The 22588-nt window shown below is 47.0% G+C and overlaps 1 protein-coding gene across 3 annotated transcripts in view; it reads left to right on the top strand.

Moving 5' to 3' along the window:
* The window catches only part of LOC130403049 (SH2 domain-containing adapter protein F-like), an 81420-nt gene that overhangs the window by 3756 nt on the left and 55076 nt on the right, over nt 1-22588 (top strand). For all 3 annotated transcript variants that reach the window (XM_056607169.1, XM_056607168.1, XM_056607167.1), the window contains exon 2: nt 11774-11906. In XM_056607169.1, coding sequence (XP_056463144.1) covers nt 11774-11906 — 133 coding nt within the window. The remainder of the gene's footprint in view (nt 1-11773; nt 11907-22588) is intronic.

Genomic DNA, 22588 nt, shown 5'->3' with positions numbered 1-22588 from the left:
ACAGCTTGGGACCGCAGCCGGCACAACGCTAATGGAAAGTGGTTGAGGGTTATTATATTAGGGGGATTTTGATCATGAGATTCGGGGACTGTGGGCATTTCAAAACACTTAGGCGACTGCCATAGGTTTCGTCTGAAAAGGGGCTGTGTCTTCCGACGGAGTCAAGGACAAATCATCCACCACGCTAATGGGCCGTCCACGAAGGAGGCATTGGGCTGCCTGTCTGGTCTGCAAGGGATTCGTGTAAGACGGTGCAGAAATCTGCACAGCAAGCAAGCTGGAGAAAGCCATAGAAATGACTGAGCTCTGCACCTGACGGGCTCTAAAGGGTTATTAAACCTGGGAGATGTTCATGCTGCTTGAATCTATTCTATTGTATTCTTATGTGAGCAGTGTGAGATGGATCTCCAAATCCTGTATTCACTTATTTGTGAGTGATTCAGTGAATATAAAGGAATTGGAGCCTTTATGTAATTGGCTTTTTGGCGTTGGCATATTCTATAGACTTTGGTCTCAATGCATCTCTTTGAGATGAATGCTACAAGGTTGAAGAATATGCTCGGATCATGTTTCTGATAATGAGATCATGGTGATTGAATGAGGGTGTGTCCTTCAACGGACAGTGGGATGTAATTGGCTTATAACTGGCGGCAGGGATATGGTGTCGAGACGCGGCTACATCATAGTTTTAAGTAAGCAGCGAGGACAGTTTTCTTGTGGAAAAATACTGACTATCATTTATGATACTTTTAATATGAATGACACTTATTTAGGTATATCCTCTTGCTCAACACTTAAGAGAGATGATAAGAGATGTTCTTTACTTTCTTTCAATGGTTTAACTTAACTGTTGACACCTGAACCATTTGTATGCCAGGGCATTGCAGAAATTTTTAACCTTTTGGCTGTAAACGAGTGGTTCAGCTTCACTGGATACTGTTATAGAATATTCAACGGCCGTGTATTTATTTGAAAGGTCACAACTTCCGTTGTAGTGTGAGAGCAGTGAGACACTAAAAAGGTAATTAGGGAATCTTTATTATTTTATTATAATTACGACACAATTAGCAGCATTAGTAACTGATTGATCATCGTGTCTCACACCTTCAAGTGACAATCATATTGATTATGATGATGATGATTGGTAGAATATCTCCAGACATTTGCTCTGCATTAATGCACAAATAGACTGAAAGTCCACTCCGGTGTTATTGACATCAGGAGGAAGGAATGGTTGAAGTCATTCACCTCTCTGGGCCCATTGTTCACGGAGGTGTCCAAGGAATGCCACACGGATGCCTTGACTGCGGAAGTATTCAAGGAATGCCACCCACGACGCTTGGCCCACTAGGTGCAGTCCCCTACAACGATAGTACCTTTACTCCGTGCTTGGAATAACTGGACATTCTACCGTGTTCCCAACAAACATGACTTTCATTGTTTGGTTGTGCGGTCTATTTGAGACATTGTACAAGCTGCTTCGTTAGTTTATTCCTACGACCCCGTTCAGAGGTCCTGAAAGGGCACTGTGCTGGACAGGAAGTAGCATCATGCGGTTTCCTTCCTTCCCCCCCCACAGTTCTAACAGCTTACTCGCTTTGGGCGCCGACCACGGCAGAATAAAGTCGTCCTGAGAGAGACGATGTACTGGAAGGCTCATGTCACACAGTCACAGTTTATCTTGGCTCGTCTTAAACCTTCTGCTTGTCATTAGAGACGAGATTTTGGCAGGACAACAGAACCCATGTTTTTATAGCATTGCAAAGTACTTCAGCACTATTGGGTGTAAAAACTAGATACCAATGTCGGGGAGTTTGTGGGAACCTTTTGTTTTTATGTACAACCACCGCACATGTGAGACTCCTCTGGATGGTTCCTGGAGATGGTGGCTTTTATGCACGATTTGCCTCTTTTTTTCTGCCTTTGGCCGAGTGCAGGCTGGTGGACGTTCTTCTGTTTTTTCAGGCCCGTTTATTTTTCTAAATCTGCTGCCGAACACAAGTCCAAGAATTCCACCAGGTCACAATTACCCTCCGCACCAGCTCTGCAGCTCTGGCCATCAGGGATCTGTAGACACATGGCACTGGTTTGGTTAATGACAGTGTGTGCAGCACAGCCCAGAAGGAAGCAGCTCTGTTGGGCAGGCAGACCGTCACACTGATTAAAAGGAAACGATTTAAACCCTCAAGGCTCATGCCTTCTATGTTACAAAGACAGGATCTTTGTGGGGCACTGCCATTTTTTCACTTTGTTTTCATTTTTTTGCATGTTAAGAAAGTGTGTGTGTGTGTGTGTGTGTGTGTGTGTGTGTGTGTGTGTGTGTGTGTGTGTGTGTGTGTGTGTGTGTGTGTGTGTGTGTGTGTGTGTGTGTGTGTGTGTGTGTGTGTGTGTGTGTGTGTGTGTGAGTGATTATAGCTTTGGATTGTGGGCTGAAGGCTGGAAGGTCTGTTTTTGTGTTTACACTTAAGAGGGCAGAGTAAGAATTGGTTGTTCTTTGGTGTAATACCTAAGCCCTTGTAAAGAGTTCCCTAATGTACGCAACTATTTCCCTTTTTAAGGAGAAGTTCAGAATCCTTAAATAGCAATGACATTCTGTTTATTTTACATAGGCCTACATCCCTTTAGACAAACTATGTATGTCACTATGAAGTAGCCAATTTAACAAAATAAATAGGGATTTAAGCTCCATCATTATGTAGTTATTTTTCTCTTGACAGAGTTTATGATTATTTTGGCTTTCCATTCTACATTTAACTTTAAGGCTCATGGATGTCGTATTACACAAGTTCAGCCATTTTCATCCTTCATGGGTTTATCAGGGTCTTGGCCAGAGAAAGCAAGCAACCAAGCACAGTTGTTTGTGTGAAAAACAAGGAAATGTTGGGTTGCTTCAGGATTAAGGAAGTGCTCTCTTCCTGGCAGGAAGTGTTTACAACTTGGTGACATTCCCTTTTTCTAACTGGACAAATCCGCCGTCCCCTACGTTGACGGCTACATCAACGCTGAACAAAACCCAACTTGTTGTTTCAAGTCGAGCAACGCTTTAGTAGGTTCAAGTGTGAAACAGTGTTGCTGGGTTCTGCCCTACTGTGAACCAGCTGTGAACACTCTCTGGAGACCCAAACCCGCAGCCTGTCTGGTCTCTGAGACTCTCCCTTTCTGGGCTGTGTGTCGTGACGCTGGGGATGGGACCTCCACCCTGCAGTCCATTGTTGTTCTCTGGCGGACGTGTTTGGTACTTGGTTCATACTCGCCACACCGCTTTCCACCACAATCAAATCAGCCTCATGTCAACATGGTTTGCTTTTGGTTTGGCTGTGGTTTAGTTTTGTGTGCATGTTGGCGTTCTTCTCCCATGGTTTTGCTTCACACATTGGATTCAAGAGGGAAACCCATTTGTCTTAATCTCTGTGTGAATTTCCATTTTTGTAAAAGTGTCTGTCTGAAACAAATTTTGTAGCTAGGTAGAAGCAGCCCACAGAAGCATAAAAGTGTATCCTGTGCTTTGAATGGTTATATGTAGATATAGTGCTCACATTGGTTAATTTTAGTTTAGTGGAGGTTGGAAGAATTTCAGATGTCTATTTCTAAATATAGATTGAGCCATTGTGTAGTTAAGCCTAAGTATACCCAGTGTTGAAGTTGGTCATAATAATTCATAAATTCTGACTGTTTTGTGGCATATAATTCTCTTCTGCTGACTCCTGGGCTGCACCTCTCTCTGGGTGAAGGCAGCAGAAACTCTGCTAATAAATCTGGCGAGATGGGAGCAGTGTTTGGAAATTGGATTTTGTCAAGTGTGTTGTCAAGTACTTAATCATAAATATCTGTCACACATTAAGAGCACCTTCTGCCACCTTCCAGTTTTTTCCCTATTCTTAACGGACCCAAGCAGATGTTGGGTTTGTTTCAACCAGGAAATCCAGAGGACTTCTGGGTATTTATTAGGGGTGGGAAAAATAATCGAATCTTCGATGCATCGCGATTCTGTCTAGAACGATGCTTCTCTCGTTTCAGATAAGTTAATAATCGGTACAAAAAAATAATAATATATATAATTCTTTTTTTTTTAATTTAATTTAATTTTTAATTTAATTTGTTCGCCTCCTGCAACATTCTGTTTGATCGAGAGGGATAATTTGACTAGTTTTAAAATTATTTAATTTATCTTCAATGTGTATTGGCCAATCTGATTTGTCTGGACGCGATTGCGATTCAGCCTACGCATAGCATGCACGCAAACTCACAGCCAGACACAAGAACGACACACAAGTTATTATTCTTATAATTGACTAAGAGCATGTTTTTCTTTAATGAAATAGAAAAGAAAGATTAGAAGGAAAAGAAAACTAAATCAGTTTTTTTACCTTCTTCCATAGTGTGTTGTAATGCAAGCTGCATTGATTATTGTATTGTTCATAGAAAGTCATATTTTTGACAAAAGCTTTTTCTCTAATAAAATATTAGATAAGGTAATTAATCTGTTGATTTCTTTAATGATCATCACAAAAGTAGGAAGTGATTAGCAAACTCTGAGTAGAAAATTCAGATGTATCTATTTTCTTTTGAAAATCCCGCATGGAAATGTACATAAAAAAAAATGCTTTGAGATGCATCAATAATCGTTTTAGAATCGAATCGTTGACCTCTGAATCAGAATCGAATCGTGAGGTGCCAAGAGATTCCCACCCCTAGTATTTATTTACCATTGGCTCACTAGTCCTTGGCTGGAAGGATAAGGAACAATGAGCCATCAGGGCCGTACCATTATTTTTAAAGTGAGGTTGCAACTATCTTTTACTTTGCATTTGGGTTGCAACAACATGACATTTCCTGGCTGATTCCGGTGTTGAACAAATGTGAACTAATTTCATACTATCTGCACATAGATGATTGTGGTTTTTTGCTGAATATGTGAGCTTGCCATGGACCGATCCACATCCGGGACAAATGTGAAAAATGGAATATCCCTACGTTGTGTATATGGCTGTGCACGTGTGCTATATAGTTATGATGCAAGCTGGAAAAACTGCCATGTATGCACAGTAACCCACAGCTTGGCAGTGAGGGCAAGGCTTGGGAGGGGCTATACAGCTGCACATAATGTGTCACACTGCACCCCCCCCCCCCCCCCCCCCCCACAACCCACAACCCTTACACTAAATGCCAAATGCTGTTGCCACTCTCCTTTTATTATGTAGTTCTGATGTCTCTCCCGCTTGACATTCTGCCACAGTGCACGGTATCGGTGTCACTGTGGCCGCATCTGGAAGTGTTCTAATGCAACCCTTGATCAATGGCTGGCTAAATCGCTGCTGCCAAAAATACTTGGCTTTTCCAGGCCAACTGCCGCACGAACGGTGGCCCGCGTTGGCAAAAGCACTGAGATCAGAGGAGCCAATGTTTTCTGTGGTCTGAATGCTAAAGGGAAGCAGGGACGGTGCTGGGGATGATAAATAAATGGACATGAAAAAAGTGGCGTGTGCTTTTGAAACGCCAGGCAGATGCCTTCCAGCGGGCGACACACGTGGGAGTCGCTGACTAAGATGCAGAGTGGATCCTTTCATCAGAGCCTCTAGATATAGAGGTTGTTGTTGTGTAAACGTCCACACGTGTTGTGCTGTGGCGAATGTATTGTCAAGTTTACCAAATGAAACGAGAAAAAAGTTCTACATTGACAAAGGCTCACATTTTGCTCGCATGCGCTTTAAAGATCCAGTGGAATTATACTGTTGTTGTTAAAATCTCAAGGGCTAAAGGCTTGCCATTTCTCATTTAATTTAATACTTGGCTCTTTGATAGACACTTTAATTATTTACTAATTGCCTGCCTTCAACCTCAACTTCATAATGGAGGGGGGGGGGGGGGGGGGGGGGGGGGAAGAGAGTGCTCCTCACCTAAGTTGGTACTTGAGTTTGACTTGCTTGTGACTGATTACAGGGAACAAACAACATCCATCATTATAACTAACTAGATTAGTTGCCCCTGCTGTCGAGGTAAGCATTGCCATAGCTGAAGCATTCCTTCATTCTCAGAAGTGATTGAGGTTCTGTAATGTCAAGGGATGACATTTTCTAGTTTTAAGCTTTGGGCGATATTATTTTATCTTTACCTTTACTCTTAAGGATAACAATTGTAAATGTTGTAATTATTCTCATAGAATCGTAACAAGATGTACTCACTTCTACAAAAGTATTACGGATCCTATTAAAAGATTACATCGAAAGTGACTGTATTTTGTTCATGGACTGGCCATTATTGTTTCTGAAATAAATGACCAGAGGTAAGATTTCCTGCCTAGATCTCTTTTGAATGGTACTTCAAAGCATTCAAAGAGAAAAGACAATGCGGGAGATTCTAGCGTCAGCCAAAGCTGCTCAAAAAACGGCCACCTTTTTTTCTTGATCAATTTTGTCCTTCGACTGAAACTTCAATGGCATGGACAGAATATGACAATCAAAACTTTCCTGCCTTGAGAGATTTTACATAATTTGCGGCCAATTGACCATGCTGTTGACTGCTTCAATGCCATTGTGCCAAGCATTGTTGCTGCTCTCAAATGGTAGGGAACACAGCATCTATAAGGATAATGCATCTGACTAATCAGCAGGATTTTGGACTCCGGTGCTGGTTTTCTCCATTGGGCCTGTAGTGTCAGGTAGCATCGACCACTGAATAATAACATATGGTGGCTGAAACAGAAAGCTCATTTTGGAGTTGTATTCTGGAGGTCGAGGATGTGCTTCCTGAGCGGTTTGCTTGCAGGCTGGCTGTTCTCACATTTTAATAACTTCCACTGGCGAGAATAGCTACGAAACGTGCTGGTGAGTGAACACCAATCTAATGTTGTACAGAAGGACGTGAGAAAGATGTATGCTAAATAATATTAGAAAAGGAAAAAAACAAAAAAAGGCCTCTATTTAGTTTATTTCTTTTGGAGCGTACCGCAATACGAATATAAATAAGAAACGGAACTACTTTGCCCATTCGCTTTGAAGCAGCGGCCAGACCTCACAAATCCCATACTGTCCGTTCAGCGTTCTCCTGATCCTATAATATTTCAAATGGCACAAAATACGGCCTTCTATCCCTCCCCATTTCCCTTGAGTGTTTCATTCACGCACAGTGTATGTTCTGTTCATCAAACAACAGGGGCGGGAGGGGGGAGGGGGAGGAGAGAGTAATAGCGGCATTAAGAGCCCCCATTTTTGAAACGGCTTAATGCAATTGAGCTGCTAAGTACTGACTCGTTTCAGGATATCAGGGGCTCAAATCCCCAGTGGCGTGAGGCATAAATCACCCACGTCAGCCCTCGACTCACGCCTCCTCCGTCATTGTGCTGCAGCGGCCTCTCCCTACTGGTGGTCTCTGCAGGGTACCAGCCCTCCCCGGACCCCCTGACACCTCCAATCATTCTCAGACCCGCCGTGACTTTCATATCGCATTCGTTCAGAAAAGGCCTTCCAGGGTGCTGGTCGCTGAGCGCGGCTGCCTGTTGCCACTCGATGTGTGTGTGTGGTCGTGCCACCGACTAACGGGTGGTACACGGTGTGTGTGTGTGTGTGTGTGTTTTGGAATGCTAATCAAGTGTTGTATCGAACTGGATGAGATGCAGATTAAATATTAACACAGGAATAACGTACGACTCTGGTGTCATTTCAACAGATTACCATAAACGCATTTTGAGCAATCTTTCTAGTTTTTCAGCGCGTTTTGATGGACCCACTAAACTAATTTTCTTTCCATCAGGAGAGCAGAGAGAGAGAGAACATTTTTTGCTTATTTTCTCACTTCTAATGGAAGTCGCAAAAGCCCAATTGAATTGTAATTGAATGAAAGCCCGGCTGAATTGTAATCCAAGAAAGGCCCCAGTGTTGCTGCAGAATGCCAAACCAAAGTGGCAGGTGCCTCTTCTGGTCTCCCTCATGCGCTAATGTTCTGCCTCGACTCTCGCGGTATCGAAGTCGACCTAATTCCCAGTGAGCTCCAATGAATGCTAAGCAGTTTGAGATGGTTTCTACTCACTGTTCTCAAGCCGCCTGAAAACCAACAGGTGGAACACCTGGTCACCCTGGGAACGCCGGCGCCTGGCCCGACGTGGGTGTAATTGAGTAAGTTCTCGAGCCGTGCCCCGAGCCCTTGAGCTGCCCGCCTACCTCAGGGGCCAGGCCCTAATCCTGGGAGGAAGGTGGCCCTCGGAGTCTCAAGGCTTACTCCCCGGCTTAGCTCTTGGATCTGAAATCCAGAGCCCTTGCAGAAGCCGTCCGTGGGTGAGTTTGACTTTCGCAACACGTGTGACGTGGCTGCTGTCTTGACACACCCTGGCTCGCCACAAGGCAGATGGGATGTAGAGTCCACCACCCCACTGCTTACCATTCCCCCACCCCTCCACACCCTGCCTCCAGCACCCATCTCAGTGCCTGACCTACTCCTCCTGCTGTTTGGGCAAATGGGGGCAGACTGAAACAATTTGGGAATACTAACCAGCTCCTCTTCCAGCGCACAGTCGGGTCTTACGAGGCTAAGCCCCGACGAGGCCGGCTGTTGACTGTTGAGATTTTCTACGAGAGCAAGCTGAGAACATTTAGTTGCCGTAAAGTGGATAAAATTATCTTCAAGTTCAGTAACGGCTGCCAGAGTGTCCTTGAGGACGTAACCCGAGAGCCGGGGAGCGTACAGGCTGAGGTCATTTGTGGCACGACACAAGAACATTAGCTTTGTGTAGGAACATAAGCCTTCAGGATGTTATGAATGTAGAGCATTGTAATGGCACAGAAAAGTACCCGGCACTTCAGGGTTACTTTTCCAAATCAACGCTTAATCCGTTGATTCAAACCAATTCATCCGTTAATGTGCGGTATTTTTGAGAGGCTTGTCATTTTAGTTTGGGTTTTAGTTAGGGTCAACATACCCAGCAGCCTCGCATGTCAAACGCAAAGTGATTTAATGATTAGTAAACGCCACTAAAAAGACATTCCACGTTTGGGTACATGTTTTTTGGCCTTTCTGTGCGTCTTATAAATAGTGTTAATGGCCTCATTAGCATGTGTGTGCACAACAAAGGCTGTAATTAAGCTACAGCTGTGGCACTATTTAATGACTGCATCATTCATTTTAGAATCGTCTAATTGTGTTAATTATACCTTTTCAAAATGCTGCTTGTTACTTGGCACAAACCTCCACCATGCAAAGTCTTTGAGAACTTGTCTCACACTGACTTGCTACACGGTAAACATTAATCAAACTAAACCTTAATCAAGCTAAACATTAATCAACATTAATCAAAGTCACTGAAGACAGGGCTACCGTGATTGATATCGCAACAAAGCGTTTCAATGTAATTTTATACTATTCATGGCATGTATTATGGAATTATATCAGTAAATGTTGGAGTTTGTTTACATGGTTTTTATCATTTAAATATGTTTTTTAACAATGTGTTTATTAAGCTCATAAATTCACATAGTATATCAAGCATTGGTCCAAAATACCATTGTGCTCAAGAAACTATCCAAAGTCAAGAAGGACATGAATGGTTTTAATTCTGGTAAGAAATTGTAACCTCAGTGTTCCAAGAACCGTGCAGAGTGAGTAATGCTCTGTACCTCTCAACAACTACTGCCCGGGATCCCATGAGCATGATATTTAACCACAAATTGCTGCCGTGGACCTAATTAGTGGCAGAGAAGAGGCAATTACAGCTGTTCTAGGGGAGCTTTCATACCCCATATTTCAAATGTAATACTTTGAGTGTGCACACTTTGGGACCCCTTTCCTTGGGCCAATAGACAGTGTAGCGACTATGTATTTTATGGTGTGCGTAAGAGTGAGCAAAGATCCACCTTCCCTACCTTAAAGTAACAGCTGTTTTTGAAAACCTGCGCACTATGTCCTGACCTCGGATGACTTCTGGCCGTCATATCTACAACAGCAGTGATTCATACACTATTCGTTATGACCCGGGCTGCTTATAATCTCTTTGGAGTTTGCACTCTGTAGGTGTTGTTGTGGAAGCAGCTGAAGCACTTTTTATTGTCAATCTCGGTTGCTACAACAACCAGCATTGTCCCAAATACAAACAGTGGAATTTGATTTAGTTCTGACGGGTGTACATTTTACTACATTTATGGTGCAACCCGCCTGCTAAAATCCAAGAGAAAGTAGGATTTTCTACTGCTTTTTATAGAAGACAAGCTGGAGAGAAACCTATAATTACAAACCGGGTCGGGAAATAGTTCTAGTATTTTTTTTCTTTCTTCCTAAAAATGGACTGAAAAGGAAGAATGGGAGGCAGGTTCTACAGCAGCTGCTAGGAAAACACATTCTTCATTCATACCATAGCTTATACTTATCTGTGAAGGAATCCATTTCCCTGTCATCGCACACCAGATACCTTGACAAAATTCCAGAGCAAAACCTTTCATTGTTTTGAAAGTTCCCCCCTTCGCTGTTCTTGTTATTTTCAGCGGTGTAACGATCTTGATATTGATTTTGATACTGATATTGCTCGATTGGGCTTCGGTCCACGTGTGTGGGTGTGTTTTGTGCGTTTTCATGTCCTCTTTGGGCCGGGGCAGGGGTTAGCCTGGCTTGCACTGCTGAGAAGGGAGTGTGGTGTGGTCGGCGCTGGACATGTGCGGTTGTTGAGGGAAGCTGGCTAGTTGGAGACATGGCTTGGCAGAGTAGAGCTCGGTCCGCCCCTGTGGGTGAATGATGAGCTTGTTTATAGTGAGACTGTCAGATTCCCTTCCTGTAGGAATGAACTCGTGGGATCAAACACCAGTTGGGCTTGGTATTGAACTCTGGTAGAATCCAGAGCACTTCATTCAAAGGTCTGTTTCCTAAATTCCTAGGGTTTTGTACTGTCCTCTCAGTTGGCTGTTTACATAGACGCATGGCTCCTGCAAAATTAGTTTTTAAGGGAAGATGTTGCAGCCCCTTAAGCACTGAGTCATGTCCGCTTTCCTCTCCAGCTGTGATTTAGCCTTATTTTGGGTCTCTACAACGTCCACCTCACCTAATTGCCACCCAGTGCACCAAAAGCTCACTAAAAGAGAAAGCGTGCAATTAGCCTCGGCTTACTGCCAGCTCATCATAAATCTGCCAAATTGTTTCTCTTAAGAAACCCGGCGCAGTTGTGGTCCTCTCCCGGACTCCCGGAACGCAGGCCTGTCAGTGGGGCATCGTATAATTAGGCTGACCAGCGGTTTGCCGAGGACCGGCTCATTGGTCTACAGCAAAGTCAGTGCGGTGCCGTGCTGCGGCCGTACCGGGAGGGACCGGTTATTTATGTGCGTCGCTCGCCTTCTCGGGCTTCGTGCCGCCAAGGAGCCGAGCCAGGGCCCGGTCAAGTGGCTCGGCGCTGCAAGCTCCCTGGACGCCTACCTGAGTTGCAGTGCGCAGCCGAGCAGCACAATGAATTCTCCTCTCACCGTTGTTTATTCTTCTCCCTTTTGCTTCCTCCTCTGTCCTCCCTCTCCTCCCTCCTTCCCCCCCTCTCCTGCCTTCCTCCCCTCCCCTCTCCTCCCTCCCTCCCTCCTCTGCCCGCCCTCCCTCCCTCCCTCCCTCCCTCCCTCCCTCCCTCACCTCCCGTCCCTCCTCCTCTCTCCTTCCTCCCCTCCTCTTCTCTCCCCCCCCCCCCCCCTCTTTCCCCTCTCCTCCCTCCCCTCTTCTCCCTCTCGCCTCCTTCGCTCTCCTCCCTTTCCTCCCCTCTCCCCTCTCCTCCCTCCCCTCCCTCCCCACCCTCCCCTCCCTCCCTCCCGCTCCACTACAGCTCATTATCCTGGAGGACTACGCGGATCCGTTTGACGCGGAGCAGGCCGGCGGTGCCCAGACCGGCGGGGAGAAGGTGACGACGGAGAACGACGGTTACATGGAACCCTACGAGGCCCAGAAGATGATGGCAGGTAGATCACCGACCCACCTGGCCTTTTAATCATCCGACATCGCCCTGCGCCTCCCGTCCCGCGCGGGGGTCAGCGGTGAGGGCCTTACTGCTGACCGTGTCGGAGGTGCAGATGGGCCACGCTGTGGCTGATGCTAGCCTGGCCGCGTGCCTGTCGGCTGCTTGCTAATGAGCAGGCTCCGACTGTAAGAGGACGGTCGACGTGACGCGGCTGCTCATGCAGGGAGTGGCGCCGCGGCGTATAGGGAGGCATCCATCTTCTATTTTTTTGGGCTTTTTTATAAATAAGTAAATAAATAAAGAGAAGCAAGGCAGCGAAACCAACAAGCTGCTGTTGATGTATGGGGTTTCATCGTCGGCTGGGTGTGATTATGGTAAATACACTGAAGGATTTTGTTCGTGTTTGTTGTAGTAGGGAACGACCACATTCACTTACAAATATGGTTTCTCAGTACAATAGCCGTCTAGAACCACACAGAAGAAATACTAGATTATATTGTACAAGTGGTCCGTGGTCAAATTCGTTCTGTTAAGCTCAGTTGGTACATGACATTAAATCCATCACAGGGTTAGAGGTTCAATTCCCAGTAGGGCCCCACATGATAAGAAATGTATACAACCTTTTCAACAAACTTGTCCACCAAATGACAGATCTATAATGTAATAACCCCTGGGTTTTTCGGCAACACAAATTAGCCCTACGTGTATTTCTACTTTAAAAGCAGCTTTACCTAAGGACTACAATTCCAACCGATTTGTCTTCAGGTGTGGTATTGGCATTTAGGGCCATGCCGCTGTAACCCCGGTGGTTTTGTGTCATATTCTTCCATTCCGATTTTCCTGCCTCTCCCCTATGTCACTCTAATAGTAAGCAGGACACGAATGTCTTGCTCCGTCCTCTGAAATGGTCTTTTTAATGGGCCTCCTGGCAATCTCTTGTTTTCATCCATCTCTCTGCCCTGACCTGTAGCCCCTGTCTTGCACTCTGCGACCAGTACGCTGACTGTATGATGTATCGCCTCCCTTTCTGCTTGTAGCACACAAACGGTATAAAATGTCTGTTGGAGCCTCCTTTGGTTTATTTATGTTGAACTACTCTGTCTCCCGTGGCATTCCGAGGGAAAAAAGGTTTTGTTCCGATGAGACAGGTTTGCCTTCCGGCGACAGTGATGAGTCTATCTCGGAGAGAGCAGCTCTCTGCAATGTTTGCTCCAATGACTTTGCTTCCCTAATCAGGACGAGGATAGACGTGACGTTGAGTTGTGGTCGTTTTCTCTCTCTCTCTTTCTCTCTTTTATACGGTTTTCTATTGATTCTTGCCTGTTCCTGTTTGTGCTGCTGCTGTTATGCCTGAGCTGTCAGGCTTCCCTGTGAAATATAGCTGCTTCTTCAGCTCTGCTCCCCCCCCCTGTTAATATTCATTGTAATCCAGGGGATTTCTCTCCTGCGTTCCTCGATGGAGCCGCAACGATGCTTTGATAAGCGACGTCAGACAACACCGGGGGATTTTTAAACATGTTTAAAACCCACTGGCATGTACAACATGTTGAGTTAATATGAGATTGTTTTGTAATGTCGGGAGGGTACTAGACAGTACTGCCGAATCGGAGCAGCCTAACCATGCTCCGACTCTGTTGTCTCAGTCTCTCTCTCCCCCGGCTCACTCTCCCGGCTCTCCCTGTGTAATCATTTTCTGATTTTCTTTTCTTTTCTGCTTGTCTCGCACTCGACTGCTCCCTAATATGACAGCCGTTGTTCCCGTGAACAGCCTTCTACTCGGGCCGCATGCGATGTGGCAGGATGTACCGGCGCAAGTCAGAGTGAACTTAGTTTGGGTATTATTTGGGCTGACAGGCGAGATGCTTATGCACCACCTTCACAAATATTCAGGCCTCCGCTAAAAATGGAAAGGGGGGTTTGCCCGTGGAATAGTTCAATAGTTTGAGCCTGTAAAAATCAAAGGCTGGTGATTGATGGCTCCGTATAAAAACAGTGTATCAAATTAATCAGAGGCAGGCGATCGGCACTAAATCAGACGTGAGCTGGGTTTTTTACGAGCGGCGGTTTACGGCTCGGGGTGTGCGTGTCCACACCGGCGCCAACGGCCCGCTCGACTTTCTCAACAAGATTGAATTCGCCTTCGCTCTCAAGAGCAGGTTCGGGTTCCTCCCCGTAGCACGCGCTCACACGGTAGCATGGTCACATGGGCACGCCGCCTCCCGCCTCGACCTTGGAAGGCGCTTCCGTCCGCAACGCATGGACGGGTGAAACGGCGACGTCACTCCGGTGAAATCTCCCCAACAAGCAATTTGTCATTCATGCAAATTATGGTGGAGTTCCTTGTTCCGTCTTCGTATCGCTCGCGTTCCCTTTCTGTCCGGCTCTCCGTCTGTCACCCCGTACTATATATGGGGCATCCATTATGGCAACCTTTTATTGAAACATAAACGTTTTTTATATTGAACCATTGATTAGTCTTTTAATTTCGTTAGTAATGTACATTCGCGCCATATAATTTCATTATTTTGACAGTTGCCAATTATTATGGACTTTATATATTCTCTCAAGTACCACAAGTTCCCACCCGCTGATCCAGCCACTCTGTACACTGTTTACTCTACACTGTATCGTCTGTTTACTGTACACTGTACAGTCGATATATTATATCATAATGTAACATAGTGTCAGGTGTGGCATGCTGGGCCTGCGGCAAAGTGTGTGTGTGTGTGTGTGTGTGTGTGTGTGTGTGTGTGTGTGTGTGTGTGTGTGTGTGTGTGTGTGTGTGTGTGTGTGTGTGTGTGTGTGTGTGTGTGTGTGTGTGTGTGTGTGTGTGTGTGTGTGTGTGTGTGTGTGTGTGTCCGGCCCTACCCAGTGAGTGGGACTGCGGGTTGATGATTGATGGGTCGCCGGCCTTCACTTCCTTTAACCTGCTGCGGAGGCGGGACACCTGAGCTCCTTCCTGCGCCAGGCTTTCCGGGACTGATTGACAAGTCGCTAGACCTGTTTATATGCCCTGTCGTTAACCCTCAGTATGCCCTTTATGGATGTGTTTAATTAGAAGTAAGTGCTTTGATTGGCCTGGTGTACACGTGTGGCGGTGTGTGTCCCACTGTATCTGTTTGACATAAGTGTGTTTGCGTCCTATCGCTCGACTGATGGAGTGTTTGTGTACAGCTGGTGTTCTGGTTGCTTTATCTAAAGAATGCTTGCGGGGGGCCGGGAGTCGAGATACTGGCACTGTGTGTATACTTGGAACAAATATGTCCGTCACAGTTGCATCATCTTTCATCTTCACACCAGCATGCAGAGCAACACACACGCACACGCACACGCACACACACACTCGGAGTGAGTCCTTGTTTCTGCTGCTGGCTGTTCCTCGCATAGTCTCTGGGTTTTCCACGGCTAGAACAACGGAATCCACTCGTTCTTATCATACTTACTTATCGTCTGTTTTCTTTGGCCCGGGAGCTGCTCAGACCCGTTACCATGCCGATCACTGTGGAATCATCCGGTAGAACCGGAACCGGTCTGCCTTGAGCTGTTTCTCTAGGACGGGGGGAGACGCGGAGGGGAGAGCACTCTACTCCCTGAGCAGCCGTGTGTGAACATAAATAACCACAGTATGCACTAACGCACGCACACTCGGGCAGAGCACGTCGGAAATGGGTCACTTTGGGTCAGGACACGGCGGCCTACATGTTCCTCGTGTTGGTAAATAAATGTAAAATTTCCGTTGGATTAATCCTCCTTAAGGCATGGAGGGAATATCAGGAGATCTGATGTGTGTTGTACCTGAAGCTGGACCTAATGAAATGCTTCACCATCTCCCCCTCTCAAAATACAGTGTTGAAGTTGATAACTAAAGCAGTAACTAACGCACACATAATCCCCCCCCCCCCTCCCCTCACACATTCTGGTCCCCATGCAAAGGGCTTCCCACTGAGCCGAAGGAGTGCTGTTGTGTCAACAGTGTTCGTGACTCAACCCCCCCGATATGCCAATCCTCAGGAACAGGCACGTCATCATGCTCTCACATTGCACGCACACACACACACTTGCACACGAACACACGCTTACAGACTTGGAGTGGGAGTGCGGCAACCAGCTGCTATGTGTGTCCACGTGTGCGCATGTGTATGTGTGAGTATGTTGTGTATGTTGGTAGCGTGTGTTTCAACATGTTGAGCAGCAACCCCCCCCCCCCCCCTTGCCCCTTGCCCCCCGCCCCCATGTTTCAACTTTGGACAAACTTCACGCCCTCCTCCTCCTCCCGCCTGTATCTGATCAGCCAGGTTATCTGGCCTCATTCCGGCGGCCACAGAGTTGTGCAACAGGGCAATCACGCCCCACAGAGATTGAAAGAAAAAAATAATAGAAAGCGTTGGTGTTTTCTTCTAAGGGCTGACTCATAGGTCAGGCACTTACTCCACTTTGTTTCTCTTTCAGTATGCGTGGGGACGGGTCGTCATTGCTTCTGGTAAGGAGCGATGTGTGCCCCAGGAGGTGCAATGGCAGCGATGGAGTGGGTAGATCGAGGAGGTTATTACGGCTGTAAGTCACCGCGGTGGGACCACCTCCCTGTTGAAGTGTTGTCTCTGGGAGGACCTCGTCTGTCTGTGGCGAGATGGTGAAATCAGGCAGAGAGAATGACTTGGGGAAAACAATGGAAAGAAAAACTACAACATAAGGTGTGTGGGTGTGCGTGTGCGTGTGGGTGTGGGTGTGCGTGTGCGTGTGCGTGCGCTACAGTGTGCGTGCGTGCGCTTTCTCAAGAGAAAGTACCGGAGAGACCCGAAGGAAATGAATGAAAAATGGGAGGGGAAACTCTCATGCAGTGTAAGAACAGGCCCTGCCAGAGGAAACTCCTGCTTTAATGACTTCACACACCTTTGGACCGCATTGAGACGCTCGTCTGGGGAGCCCACACAGAGGGAGGGAGAGGGGCGGGGCTTGTTTAATCTCACCAGGCGCGGCCACTCCTTCCAGGCCCTGAGAACACAGCATGTGGCGACACATTTCTTGGCCTGCCAGCGCAGTTTTTATTGCCTCAGGCTGAAACTTGAAGCATATCCGGTGCGTGTTCAGGCAACGCACGTCAGATGTGAACGTCTTCTCTTTAATATCCACCTTCTCGATATTTACAAAAGTCATCGGGTGGTTCAGGTTTAATCACTCTGTGATTTCAGGATTATCTCTGTCCTCTTTAACTTTGACATTTCTTTATTCCGCCGCGGGGCATTGGGAGACGTAGCCGACAGATAATCCCCTCGAGGATGACGTTTATGTATTTAGCCCGTCGCTCATGGGTGGAGACTGACCGCAGTGGAAGAACGCGTAGAAAGGGGGAATCTTCTGCTTCTTTCTCAAATCATGAGGTCATGGTTCGGGATGACTTTCTCTTGAATGGTCAACGGTGGGAGTGACCTCCAGGAATGCGCCGTGTATTTGTGTGTGTGTGTGTAGGACTTCCAGTAAATCCCGTCATCGTGCTTACGGGAAGGTCTGGAGCAGGCTTAACATGCCACAGGTGATCCTCAGGGCTGGATGTGAGGGACACGTCTCTTGTCCACTGCGGAGTTGAACCCCTCCCTTATGGTTCCTCCCCCTGGATCGCTTCCCAACGAGGAGGTGCTGTCGGTCTCACTGGAGGAGAGGGGTATTTACCAGTACCGGCACCCACATGTCATGTCCTGGCACAGGGTCTAGTTCACCGCCCTTCCACCAGCAGCCCGGCACCACAGACCGTGCTTATGTGTCAAGGCTTTTGTAAGTCAGTGGTTGACACGCAGTTCAATGTGTCCTGACGTTTTGTCCAGGAAATACTTTACAGTGCACATTGCTTGCCATCGGGGCAGTGTGATTAGGGCCGGAAACCCATTCCTTTTATTTACTGATTTGCATGTTCATAAGGATTCATTGTTTGACGTATTCCATTCAAGCAGATGATGCATAGGTCTTTGTGTTTACTTGGTGACTTTGGCACACTTGGGTATGCCCCTTGTGTTACCGTGTTGAGTTCCTCTGTTGTTGTATTGTGTGTGTAACCTGACCGGACCCTCCCAGTCCAGGCGTCATGGTCTCTCACCCAAAAGCACGGCCACTTTAACAGGCATGGCGGTGAGTGGGGGATGGTTATGGCACCCTTCGCATACCAGCACCTAGACAAACACACACACACACACACACACACACACACACACACACACACACACACACACACACACACACACACACACACACACACACACACACACACACACACACACACACAGCTTGCCCCTCTCTCTCACACCCTATAAACTGTGATCTCTTTCCTCTGCCCTGGATAGAAAGGGCCCTTTGCCTGGGGCCTATTTGAGCATCTGGTTAAGGACAAATATGCGTCCAAACAACGCTGTGTGTGTGTATGTTAAATATGGGGGCTGCAGCACCACATTTGGGTGGGCTGTCCACATTCATTTTTAAGGAAAGATTAACAAGGTCATTAATCCTGTCTAGGCCTCTGCAGAGGAAGGCAGGGCAGATTCTATGCCAAATGCGGGGTAGGTCCTCGCATGTACACACACTCTCGCTCTCGCGCACACACAAACGCATTCTTTCGGGTCATTTAATATGTCAAGTATCTTCTCCCAGAAGGCGGCGTCGTGTCGTCCTGGTGGGCCGGGTCGTGATGGGGCTTATCGCTCAGCGCTCGCCTGCCCATGAGTGCGCCTCGGAGAGGGAGTGGGAGAGAGTGGAGAGTGGGCGATCGAGCTTGAGAGACGCGGGGAGAGAGAGAGAGCGAGAGGGACTCGCTGAGTGATTTAGTGAGAGGGTGAGTCTGATGGCGATGGCGATTGGGACCATTACAAGAGGTCTGAATGTTTTTTTTCTTTCTTTTTGGGGTGTATTCGGCCACGGTCAAGTTGGGGTGAATGTGGTTATGGGGGGTTGCGGACGGGTCGGCTTGGGTGGGGGTGGGGGTGAGGGTGCTGGTAGCTGTTGGCAGTGGCCCTGCTGTCGGCAGGGAGCAGGGGGTTTCACTAGGAGGTGCGAGAGTGGGCGGCTGGCACGGTGCAGCTGTTGAAGGACACGGCCCCAACAGATGGAGGCTAAAAGAGAGGGAGGGGGAGGGAGGGACTTGACGGAGTCACACACCGCCACGTTTACAGCACATGCGTTGGTGTGGTGGGGGGGTGATGCTGCTGTGGTGAGACGCACGCCAACACCTGTACGCATGCGCACTTACACACACTCACACACTCCAGCGGTCTTGCTCGTCTGGTACTTACTCCCTCGCTGAGTAACACACACACTCACTTACTTTCACTCTTAGTCACTCTCACTCTCTCCTCTTTCCCTATCTCTATCATCTTTCACTAGCTGGCTTACTTGCATGCGTAATGAACGCGGTCCCGGGCTCATTAAGTAAAGAGCTTCTGATGGGTGACTCGGTTCGACCCCGCGTGACCCCGCCTTCAGGGGTCACGTTTCCATCCGTGGTATTGGGTCACTCAGGACACACAAGGATCAATACTTCTGGAGCCCTGCGCGACTGCGCCTCCTTTTTAACCGGGAACCGCTCGGTGAGAACGCGGATAATTGATATCTTGTGTGTTTGTGTGTGTGTGTGTGTGTGTGTGTGTGTGTGTGTGTGTGTGTGTGTGTGTGTGTGTGTGTGTGTGTGTGTGTGTGTGTGTGTGTGTGTGTGTGTGTGTGTGTGTGTGTGTGTGTGTGAAATCATCTATTATGTTACCCAACACGGTTCCTATGTAGTGTGTGTGTTTTTGTCTCTTAGTTGCTGCAGTGTTACTATAGGGGACAAAGCTACCTCAAAGTTTGTGTTTGTTGTTTTGTATGTTTGTGTTTGTATGTGTCTGTGTGCGTCAGAGCGTGAGTCTGCTCTGTGCTGGCTGCGAGCTGTAAAGTGGTCTTGGGGGGACTGGGCTGTAACTGCAGTGAGTAATGCCTGACAGCGGACCCTGACAGCCGAGCATGATGAGGGCAGGGCGAGGTGTGTCCGAGGAGGAGGAGGCCGGCAGTCTGATGAAGCCGTCATCTCTGCCCCTCCGCGCCCGTCTCCAGCTCCTCCACATCTCACTGTCCCTCCTTCTCCATCCCTTGCGTGTCACGCTGCCCATGTTCTCCTCTCGGCCGGTCCCGCCGCCTCCTCTGAATCCCTCCTCTACGTTTGACTGATCGTGTCTGTCAGTCAAACGTAGTCGACCGAGGTCTGTCTGATGCAGTGAAGTCTCTCGCGGTTGGCTCTCCTCCGTGGTTACGATCCAGCCTCCCCCATGCTTGTTGTTGTCATTCGTTAGGACTTAGTTTTTCTCTTCCATTTCCCCGGGTCTATTCTCTCTCTCTCTCCCTCCCAACTGTTGGCCTGATGCTTGGTCGCCCCGGCCAGCAGACGGCAGCCAGTGTTCAGGGACATCAGCTTGATAGGCCTGGGGGAGATACTCTGTATCAGCCTTGTTTTCCTGGAGAGTCACCCCAGGGTGGTTTTTCATTCCCTTTTCTTTATTCCTTTCTTTTTTTTTTTCCCGCCGCAAGACAATTTATCTGCAGCATTTATGCTGAAGTGACCTTTTCTACCTCTCCCGCCGCCTTGCAGAGACAAACACTGTTATCTGTCCTCCCAGGGTAATCCTGCTCTGTTATTGTGCCCTGATTTAAAAATGTACCCTTTTCTGTCATACCCCTGGTTGCTGCCTCTGGCTCCTCCCCCAAACAAAAGGCACACGGGTGCACCCTGTACGTCCACACCGGAAGCAAATTGAGCGACCAAATCGCCGGAAGTCATTCACTTTCTATGGGCAAGAGCGACCAAAGCGACCAACGCGACCAACGCTACCAGCGGCCAAAGTTGAGCGACCAGAGCGTCAAAAAGAAGTTGAAAACTTTTTAACTTTATGCAAATGACTATTATTCGCTTCAGCGGCCAAACACTGACAGCCAATCGGAATGTAGACGCTCTTCGCTTGCGTGGATCCCAGGGAACATCGGCAGGCACTTTGGTTCCTACCTACCTTTATTCAGTCACTGAACAAAATGTCGGCTGAAGTATTAATCGCGGCTGTAGCTGGGCACCCGGTGTTGTACGAACCAACCCTTTTTCAGTTCAGAGATCGAAACGCCATAGTGGTTTGGATATCAAGTGATGATAAGTTATAGGCTACATCTAGAACGTTCGTATTTAAGCGGGAATCATTTTAATTTGCTCTCCATGCCACCAATCTAACCAACCAATCGCGTGTAGCATGCTTTAAACAAAACCAAAAAAGTTTTTGAAATCGTCACATAAACAAAAACTAATTGACAAGACGAGGGATAAATGACAAGGGATATATCTCTTGTCTTTTATCCCTCTATTCCCCACCATTCACGGAGCCTGAGGTGAATAATTGTTAATTAAATAGTCTAGATAGATAGATCGCCTAGTCAAGTCTTTATTAATACCAAACGACACAAATCGTCGGGAATCCATTTAGGTGGTTCGGCCCACACAGGACAGTAGCCTACAAGACCACACAGAACAAGTCTGACTGGACATACACACAATACATCACATTAAAACTAGACACGCATTGATAGATAGATAGACAGATAGGCCTAGATAGATAGATATGTTCCATTATTTGCCTTGCGGAGCCAACCAGTCCTGTGCGCGTATGCAAATTAACCATGTGCGCCAATGTCTATTTCTTTTGAGTGCGACGAATGAGTGCAGATCATGATTTGCAGATGCAGATCAGTGAAACATATTTTAACTACTACAGCACGCAGGGTTTTTTGTTCTCGGTTGTAATTAGCCTACATTTTAGGATTTTTTTTTTTATATTGGGGGGAATCACTGTCCTACTTGTTGTCGAAGCACTTTATCGAACAAGCAAAACCGTCTCGGCAATATGGCAAAGGTGTATGGGAGAGTTCACTATTTGATATGGCTGTCTGTAGTGCCTACTTAACGCAAACGGCTCCTTTAAATGCGTCTGCATAATTGAATTGTACGTCATGAGCGACTTGATCGACCAAAGCGAACAGAAAAATTCGCAGCGAAACTTTGTGAGCGTCGCTTTGGTCGCTCCTGGTGTGGACGTACAGTAATAACACTTAAAAGGTGATTAGTGGGGGGTATTACCTCGCTGTTGCAACAATAGCTGTGATCAAAATCTTTCCCTATTCACTCACTCACTATTCCCTTTATAGTGTTTATGATATAGTGCACTATAGGGAACGAACAAACGAGAATTCGGACACTACGCTATACATTTCTAAACGTAATTTGTGTCAATAAATGCGCCGGGTATTTGTGTGACGCAGACAAATGCGCCCACATGATGTAATCAAACCGGCAGTCACGAGGAAAGCTGGAGGTTGTATTTAGGTTGGATGTTACATTTCCTTGATCAAGTTTTTTTTAAATTTATTTTGAATGTTACATTTTCTATGTTAAATCCCAAATAAATTGTTGACATTTCTAAACGAATCGTTTTCGCGGTTATTCAGCTTCTTCTTCTTCTCCTCCGGAAAAACAATTACAATGCAATTACAAGGGCATTGCATTGTGGTATGCGGGAGTAACATATAGGGAACATCGTATGTTCACTCAAATTTTGTGTATTTTAAGTGCACTATGTAGTGCATGAAATGAACCACTGAGATTCGAACACCAATACAAAATGGCGAGCACCCTAT

Source organism: Gadus chalcogrammus, chromosome 14, assembly GCF_026213295.1.
Source record: "Gadus chalcogrammus isolate NIFS_2021 chromosome 14, NIFS_Gcha_1.0, whole genome shotgun sequence".
NCBI classification, from domain to species: domain Eukaryota; kingdom Metazoa; phylum Chordata; class Actinopteri; order Gadiformes; family Gadidae; genus Gadus; species Gadus chalcogrammus.
Note: the sequence above shows the minus strand (reverse complement) of the source record. Positions and strands in the feature narration are given on the sequence as shown.